The following is a 10000-nucleotide window of genomic DNA, read 5'->3' as shown; positions in this document are numbered from 1 at the left end:
TTTTTTGTCTCGACTATGTATTCTTTATATCTAGCTTCAAATCATTGACCCCAATCCTTTTTTCTTAACATTCCTAGATTAAATGATACAATATTTGATTATCTTGCCCATAACCTTTCTAGCATTTCTAGTCTCAATTTTACCAAATCTTTCATTTGTTTAATATATGTCTTCATATCAATATTCCGTATATCAATGTAACCATATATCTTTTTTTTCTTCTATCGATCATCTTCCCCTCTATTTAACATCACTCTGTTAATTTTTTTTCAGTTTTTTAACGTATACATCAGTTACTTAGGTTAAGCTAATTACCCTTTATGTATTGATCCACTTTCCGTGTCAAACACTCATGAAAATACATCTGTAGCTAGTTTTTATATCTATTGATCTTATACTAATGTATTATTATTCCCTCTTTTCAATGTTATCCTATCTAGCATAAGTTATCTGTCACTTCAGGCTACGTTCTTTGTAACAATGTTATCATATTTAGTTCGTATCTCCTTACCCATTTGTATGATATTCCTTTTTTAAATGTTGCCTTATTTATATTCAATCTACTGGTCACATACCTGATCTCTGTTTATTAATATAACACCACCATGCTTAATATTCCTTATGTCCAGTGGCACCATATCCAATAATCCTTTTTTTCATTCATGTACCATTGACTTTCATTCCTCGTGACTAGGTTACTCTATCTAGATTCAATTTATTGATCATATGATAGAGTTCTAACATTCCTTGTGTTATTCTTTCCAAATCTATTTATTCATTGGTCATATACAAGTGTTTAAACATTGTTCCTACCAGTGAAACTATACCTAGTTTTCATCTGTCAATATTCAAACCTCATGTCTAGCATCCCTTCTTTCAAAGTTATCATATGTAGAATTTTTAATTGATCATGTGATAGTTAGTTTATATCCTTGTTAATATTTCCATATCTAGCAGTCGTTAACTGGTAATATACTGTGGAAAAATTTAGGGAGTTTTAGAACAGTATTCAGCAGTTTTGCTTATCCTCTACTTTATTTAATTTTCTACCCACTTATATTCATTACTATTTCTCTTCATAACGTTTCCATTGACCTAAATATTAGCTCTAGTTTTATACCCTAATTTTCTACATTAAAGATAATTTATTCATCTTATCCTGAATATGAAACTAATACTAAATTTCATATGTAATTAAAAACAAACGCTTGCGCCTTGTAGCAAATCCTAAACATATACCAACAGTATTTCCTAGTATTGCATATAACAAAATGTATTTTGAATTTCAGTGCCTTTGATGACAACTTCCTATCTGTGACCTCCACTCCCCCCACCCTCACTTCCTCCACTCTGATAAGTTACAGAATGAACAATAGAAAAAAAAAAAAATTCCAACAAACCTGTCATTCCCCACTTAACCTTACTCTACACCCCCCCCCCCCCTATCAAGTTCGCCACAATTTTGAGATTTAATATTACCGCTAAACACACAAAATTTAAAAAAATATAGGCCTACTTACCAGAATACAGAATTTCAGGATATTATTATTATTATTATTATTATTATTATTATTATTATTATTATTATTACTTACTAAAGTAAAACACTAGTTAGAAAAGCAGGATGCAATAAGCCTAAGGGCCCCAACAAGGAAAATAGTTCCGTTAGGAAAGAAAATAACAAAATATCCTACAAGAGAAGTTTAAGAATAATAACAACTTTAAAGTGAATCTACTATTTAAAAACTATAAAAGCATTAAAATAACAGGAGGAAGAGAAAAAAAAGAGAGAATAGTGTGCTCGAGCGTACCCTCAAGCACGAGAACTCTACCCCAAAGACAGCGGAAGACCAAGTTACAGAGGCTATGGCACTATCGAAGACTAGATTTTGGAGTGTCCATCTCCTAGAAGAGCCGCTTGCCACAGCTGAAAAGTCTCTTCCTCACCAAGAGGAAAGTAGCCACTAAAAATTACATTGCAGTAGTAAACCCTTTGGGTGAAGAAGAATTGTTATGTAATCTCAATGTTGTCAAGTGTATGAGAACAAAGGAGAATTAGGAAAAAATAGGCAAGACTATTCGGTGTATGTTTAAGCAAAAGGGAAAATGAGCCGTAACCAGAGAAAAGGATCCAGTTTAATACCGTTTGGCTAGTCAAAAGATGCCCTAACTCTTTAGCGGTAGTATCCCAATTAGCAACTATCAATAAGAAATAATTTCTCCTGGTTAGTAAAGTGGTAACATGTTCGCCTAGTATTGACATGGCAGCTGGTTGGCCCATGCCAGGGAAATCTATTCTGATAAAACTAGAACTGAAACAAGACACATTTACCTTTGGTAAAAATATGATCCTTTAATTTTTAGCCAAAAATTTTGAACCATAACTTTTAGTAATCGATACCTAGTGTTTTATGTATTTCTGATCATGATTATTTGGGGAAACCTTTCATCGCGTGTTACGAGACTTCTTGCCCACACAGAGGTCAAGAAAGAACTGAGTAGATAATGGGTTGGGGATGGATGTTATATTTGGGAACTCATGATTCAGGGCTTTTAAGCTTTTCATTCGTTAAGAAAAGCTGACAAATGCATCGCTCTAAAACACAAAAATCTCCCTAAAAAAAATGTAACCAACGCATGGGCAACAACCTAATATTAGTCTCCCAAATGTAAAAAATAGACTTAGATAGACTTCACAAACTAGCCAGGACTCGCTCATTTCTTATAACGAATTCCAGTTTCATTATAAATTGAAGTATTATTATTATTATTATTATTATTATTATTATTATTATTATTATTATTATTATTATTATTATTATTATTATTATTATTGGTACTGTGCTCTTGAATTTATTTGGTTTTAAATGTTACTTTGGTGACAGGATTTACTGCTTTTAGAATGGATACTATATTTTTGTGCGAGTTCTGTGGAGACCATATGGGAGAAGAAAAGACGACGCCTAGAGTCCTTCGCTGCGGCCATACATTCTGTACGCCTTGTGTTTCTGAATTCTACGTAGGATGTAAATACAAATGCCCTACCTGCGGTAAACATCTTCATTCAAAATATTTCAGCTCAATACCAGTAAACCACGCACTCCTTAAAATCATGAAAGCTAAGAAGTCTTTTGGTGAAAGGATGTTAATGAATTTAAGACTTTGCCTGAAATTTCTATTGAAGATAATCTTAAACATTCAAATGACGAGACTGGGTCACAGTTGATTCTTCATGATTATGAAATAGAGAAATCCGTTTCTCCGAATGAACCTCCCCAGCATGCTGGAAAATGTAACAACCATGGTTCATACTGCATGTTTTGGTGCAAAAGTTGCAAAGAATGGATATGCCATGACTGCTTTGTGATGGCTCACCCACCATTGGTGTGTGAAATTAGCACTTTTAACCACGCCCTTTCCGAAATAAAATTAGAAGAGGATCAGTGCATCAAGAAAACTGTCAAGCTGTTTGATAATCACACAGAAAAATATATAAAGAAACAGTCTGCTCTGAAGGACATGAGAGAAAAGAACAGAGCCCTGATCAAGGAACTACAAACACTGTTATCGAAGAACCAACAGGCAAAGAGAGAAGTCGAGAAACAGACTGAAGACATCAAAAGTATTCTGGCTGAGGGGCTATCAACTCTGATGACACTTCTCGAGTCACAAAGACAACTGTTGGAAGCTCAGACTTTTGATGAAGTTTTTTCAGCACGTCACCAAGCCCAAACGTGGCAGAGCAAATTACTGGACTGGCATGACCCAAACAATCTACTTTCAAGTGAAGAAATGGGTTACTCAGATGAGGTAAGCAATGCATGTTTGATGCGTCTTGTTACTTCTGTCAAAAGTAGGCATACCACTTGGACATAGATAGTTATAGAAATAAAAGTGTAGAACTTCTGCCTGAAAGAAAGATATCATACATGGAAGGTGTAGGCAAGCATTTCATGCTAATAACAAAAATTGTTACAAATGTTTGATAGCTGCCCTCATTCAGGTACTACTTACACAATTGAGGCTTACTTCTATGAAATGAAAAGTAGTAAATTTAAAATAGAAAAAAATAGCGAAGAGAGTTCATACTTGAATGAGAAAGTTTATTCATTATTACACTGATATGCAGTTGTATTGCTATAGTGTATATCTAAGTAATTTTCAGAGATATCATGTATGTACAGAGTTCATAATACATCTTATGTATAAGTAATCGTGATAAAGAATAATAGGATTGTTATTTCGTTTTGCCTTTTTGTAAATAACTGGAATAGATGATTATCTTTATTTTTAGCTACAGAAATCTACGCTAACTGCCATTGCTGTTTTGGAGGATTTACTATTGTCTTCGGATAATAACGACATTAAATTCCAGACGAGTGGATTAACAACTCTTTCCAAAAAGGTAAACTGTTTCAAAATTAGAATTAAGACTTTATCAGTAATCATACTTTGTATCATTATTTTATGGAACCTGCTATGTGATTCATCTGGTATAGTTTACATATAAATAAATGAAGTGAGGGAGTGAGTGACCTAAATAATACCGTTATCAAAAGAAGAGAGTTAAATGTCATATATAATGCCATTGTTAAAATCAAGATCAGAAAAAAAACCTTGGATAATTAATAGAAAACCATACTGAATACCATTGGTACCTGTAAATTAATCAAGTTTAATTTTCTAGTTTTCATTTTCATCACAGGTATTCTTTGAGGAGGATTTTTTCCTACACGTAAAACAAACCCATTACCTTTAATACGAGTATAACATCAGCAAAACTTGAGCAGGATCAACTTAGTTGGTTGCTGGGTGATGAGTAAGCCACATACACCTGACAAATAAAACTATCCTTACTTTAACTTCATCTGCAGCTGAGTACACAAATACGCTGCTCTGTGTGTGTGACTGATTTTTCATTAGACTGATTGCTTTTAGTCTCTTCTCAGAGTGTGCGACTTTGGGCCTTTTTGATATCTACCCCTAAGCTAGACATACGGCTTTTCCATAAAAAAAGCCACCATTTGGGCTGATATATGAGTAAACTGGACGGTGGTCCTCTATCTATTTTGTAGTTTTTGCAGTCATTGACGTGTGAGGAGTATACGGAGGGGCATCCTGTGCAGTGGGGAAAGTTCGCTAACAAAAAAGTGATTCCTACACATCAGAAGGCAAGCAAAACTGGTACCAAAGAGGATCTCAGGTCACTTTCCCCTTCATCGGAAACAAAACTGGCTGTTTCTCATGCATTTTCTTTATAGGTCTATCTTCTAAGGAACATGTTGGGGGGAATGGAAGCTGCTCCCACACTCTTAGAAGTATTTCTGAGAATACAGGTTTATGGTCCTCTGCAAGTGGGGGCAATTCACCCCTACCAATCTCTCAACCATATTGCCAACCCTTATAATTACTGTTTAGTACCCTGATGCCAATTTGGATCTATTTAGGTCGTGGTCTTTTCTTAGGATTGATGGTGCCCAATAAGAAAAACTTTTGAAGAAAGGTATATCCACCAGAGCTAAAAAGCCTTCTGCTGTTGCTCTTCCACCAGTTCCCCTGCAAAGGAGGTGTCAGACAAGAATCATTATGATGACCCTGTTGATGAATCCCCAACAAAGTGGCACTGTCCACAGTGATGAAATCCTCAACCACTGGAAAGAAGATTAAGAAAGATGTGAAGTATCTCCAGCCTCATTTGGTTGTCTCCTCCTCTGCATTCTTTGTTTGCTGCTGGATAGGTGTTGCCAATTGCATGTAGGTGTCACCAAATGCATGATCCCCATTTGCCTCCCAGAAGAAGAAGACAAGGTCATGAAAGCAAAGGACGACTAGCTGTTTAGATTTTCACAAGACTCCTAAAAATTCCCCTGCATGGCTTGTTGGAAGGAGTAACAGTACACTAAGGTCACACATTAGGGAAAGAGTATTAGTGTCTAGATCTAGCATTTACATGGAGACTCTTGTGGAAAGCCATTTTAAGAGACTAATGTAGAAAATTAATAGTTAGAGCTCTGATCTCTCTCCTGCCTCAGGGTAATCTTTGATTTGCTTTGGTGGCTGACCACTAAGTGAAGACTGCTCCAAAGAAGCAGGAAATATCAACCGATACTTCCGACGCTTCCGGTTCTTCCTCCAGTGCTTTCTAAACTGCAGAGATCCAACATCCTGAATGATGATCCACCTACCTCACTGCTAATTGATGACACAGTAGAAGAGCTGACAAAAGCATCATCCGTTGAATCAGCATCTATGGCTAGCCATCAGGCTATATCGTGGATTGATTATTGATAAGAGGTGGTAGCCCACTTTATGATTTCTGTATCCCTCAGACATCCTGGAAGGAGGTCTCGTTTTAGTGTCGAAAACACTCAACCCAGCAATTAAGGATCATAAATTCATGCCCTTCTGCATTTTCTCCCCTAGGGAAGCGGCTAGAGAGTTAAACAATCTTTCACTTTTACCTTTGTGGGTATTAAGATGGTACTTCTAAAGGATTTGGCACTCAAGACCTCAGCACAAGAGACTTTTTCTAAGCTCTGGAAAGGTTTAAAGAACGGTTTCCAAGACAATCACCTCCTTTTGTCTTTGGGAACTCGTCAATCACTCCTATGCCCCTGGAGGATGTGCAGGGTGGACCATCGAGCGAGAGAGCACAGAAAAGCAGGAATATCTGCTCACTCTTAACCTTTAGGGAGAATGTTTTCGTTGTGCAGGTCCTAAGGATCAGTGACTGGAAAATTCAAATAGCCTTCCCTGACACTACCTCTAGGAGCATACCCACAGGTCCCTGGAGGTTTAGCTCCTCAACAGATGATGTAGTAAGCCCAGTTCTCTCACAGGATAAGTAGCGTCATGTCTGGATAATGGTAAGAATATCTGGCGATTTTTTCCACTTTCTTATTCCCCTCTTTTGAGGTGCAGAAATCGCTAGATGCAGGTAACCTATTAAACAGTGACTTCTATTTACAATTTTTTATTTATCTAGAACTGCTAAGCTGTTATGCTCATCACTTGAGCAAAGTGGTTGACAGACCCATTATATACTTGTTCATTAATTATTTAATGATTATACACTGGATAACATATTAAATGGATATAGATCAATCAGTGCCTTACCTATTTTGATAATGGCATTCTTTAACGCAATTTACATTCAGATGCAAGGATGTTATATGGTTGACAGGAAATATGACTTTCACTTCTCTTAAGACAGAAGCTCATTGAGTTTTCTCAGGTCAGTTAACTAAGTTATGTTTGGTCACAGGAATCTTCTCCTAAGGACAAGTGTCCTATTGAAGGCTGAGGGTTTGTATCACTTATAGGAAAAAATGATAGATTGTAAAGAAAAAATTTTTTTATGCCAATCATACAGACTTGAGACTCAAGTTACATGTCCTGACTTACCCTTCGCACAAGCACTTAGACCAAAGGTCAAAGTGAGGGTTCTCTACATGGCGACCAACTATATTTACCTGGTTAAGAGATTATAATACCCATTTCACCTTTGCCAATGCTATATCCCTACTGAAGGTCTCCGGTTTGTAGTGTTTGCAAATAATAGATATTACTTTAAGATTTGTGATTTTCCTCCTATGAACATTAGGCTTAATATTGCTTGATAAAGTGTCAACTAATAATGAACTATAGCTATAAAATATTCGTTTATGTGATCATGAATAGTTGCTTCAATATCTTAATCCATTGTACTATCTGTAAAATTATTTAGTTGAAATTTTATTCATATAGGATGAAGAAGCAGTGGCAAAGAACCTGAATCAATTGTTGGAAACTTCGGAGTGGAAGGCCATTATTACAAAGATAGAAAATAATCAGCTTTCATCTGATAATTCTCTGCAGTGCTTGGCGAATATAACTAGTGGAACTGATGTCCAGCAATATGTTTTTGGAAAGGGGATTGACGACCCTTATGTAGTACAAGATAAGCAAAGGGCAGTAAACTCATCAACTTGTGGAAAATTTGAGGTCCTGGGTGAAAATCTGATAGATTTAAGTTCTAATGAAAGAGGGTTCAGAGGTCGATGGCCTTTCTCTCTAAAGCAGTGTCTGACACCTGATAGCACAGAACAGCCTAGATATCGTTCTATGAATACACATTTCTCAGTTAAAAGAAAGCACCCCATCTCTCCACAGCTAGAACGAATATCAGAAACCGAGGAACAGGGTTGTCGATTGGAAGTAGAACGAGAAGAGACTGAGCAATTTCTCATAGAAAACGAGAGAGATGATGATAAACCACAAATCTTGGCAAAAAGTATTGAGTTATCAGAAGAAGCTAAGGAAAACCTTCACTCAATTACATTGAAAGATGAGACATTGAAAGGGAATCAATTTGGGATTCTAAGTAAAATAGATACCGAGCATACAATCAAGAGAGAAGTTCAAGATATAGCTTACATCACTGATATTTTCGATCCACTTAAAGATCCCACAAAGATCTTACCTGCAGTGTCGAAGGCCGAACTGAGATGCACTGAAGTGGAAGAAAACTTTCCTGGGAAGTTTCTATCGAAATATTCCAGAAATGGACTTCATCTACTTGATGAAGATCTTGACAACGCTGTCCCCCAAGGTATGAAAGGAAAGGGACGTGATGATCCGGTGAACTTCAGAGCTAGCAGCTCTGCATCAGAAGTTATTAGTACGGTATATGGACGGGATGGTAGCTCCGTGTCAGGAGGGGCTAGTAGTATTGCATCAAGAGAAAGTACTATCACTGTGTCAGGTCTTGGTAATATTGTATCCGGAGGGATTATTGTAGTTACAGGTGAAGCAGATGAAGATGATCATGATGATGATAACTATTTATTGAAGGAATATGCGTGTGACACAGTCCTTCCATTAGAAAGTGAAGAGAAATATGAAATGGGAAGAACCCAATGGAGAGTTAAAACTAGTGTCTCTCAAGAAGGAGAATATGGACATAATAAGGCGAAAAATTACTATGCGTTATACAAAGAGAAAGGAATAGTCTTCAATAGAAGTAACATCAGTGGTGCTCTTATTAGTGGAAGTTATGTCCATGTGGATGAAGATACCATAACTATGTCTTCTAGATATCAAACCGAAGATCTTATTGGCACAGATCGCCATTATCAGATAAAAGAATTAACCCAAACTGAAAGTGACAATGACGACGAAATCTTTTTAACACCTACGAGTGAAGTTGGAGTAGTACATTATCCTATTGGCCATAACAAATCTATACTAAATTCAGATAAGGAAGCTAGAGATATTGGAATAGCATATAGCCTAGAAAGTGACACAACGCTTCCGATAGAAGACTTAATTGAAAGCCAGCGGTATATTAGACGTAAGATCTCAGAATCAGATGGAGAAAGAACCTCCCAGCTAACTGGCGCTGAGGCACAGGAAGACATTGTTGAAAATACAGATACTGACGCAAATAAAAGCAAAATTGGCGATAAATGCCGACTAATGTAGGTTTATAGAAATGCTTCATTATACACGATGATTAAGAAAAATTTATATTTCATATTACAGATTTACCGTAGATCAAACACAATTATTGTGGAAAGTAGTTTTAAAATGTCTGAACACCTCACTTGCGTTCAAGCTGGGTCCATAAATAGACGAATAGAGTTGTATCGACTTTATCCTACGATGGAAATCGAGATATTTTCTATTACGGCGAAACTGTTTTTATTGTGATATATTTGGTTTTAATTTTTTAATGTGAATAAATGCTTAGATTTTAATGGATACTTTAAACAAGACATAGATTTTGAAAACTTTATATGAATCTACAGTTATAATGTATTTTAAAAAAGAAACAAATATATTTAGCATGAAATAAGTATTATTTCATAAAAAGTAAATATTTTATTTTTCCTTTTATATTTGATTATATTGTTTTGTTTTTTAATTTAACTAGAAATATTAATTACCTTCTTCATTCTGTGATCACAATATTTACCTATTTTGCGAACATGGCACACTGTAGGCATTAAGTCTTTGCATT

The 10000-nt window shown here is 35.9% G+C and overlaps 1 protein-coding gene across 1 annotated transcript; it reads left to right on the top strand.

Moving 5' to 3' along the window:
• The first annotated feature begins 2902 nt into the window (after positions 1–2902).
• On the top strand, positions 2903–9833 carry LOC137633789 (uncharacterized). The gene is made up of 4 exons (XM_068366034.1): positions 2903–3019; positions 3142–3810; positions 4295–4405; positions 7747–9833. Exons 1-4 carry the CDS (start codon positions 2903–2905, stop codon positions 9460–9462), a joined length of 2613 nt encoding a protein of 870 aa, XP_068222135.1. The 3' UTR covers positions 9463–9833.
• The last annotated feature ends 167 nt before the right edge of the window (positions 9834–10000 follow it).

The sequence above is a fragment of the Palaemon carinicauda genome, chromosome 43, assembly GCF_036898095.1.
Source record: "Palaemon carinicauda isolate YSFRI2023 chromosome 43, ASM3689809v2, whole genome shotgun sequence".
Classification (NCBI taxonomy): Eukaryota; Metazoa; Arthropoda; class Malacostraca; order Decapoda; family Palaemonidae; genus Palaemon; species Palaemon carinicauda.
The sequence above is the reverse complement of the archived record's forward strand: the minus strand, read 5'-3'. Positions and strand labels throughout refer to the sequence as shown.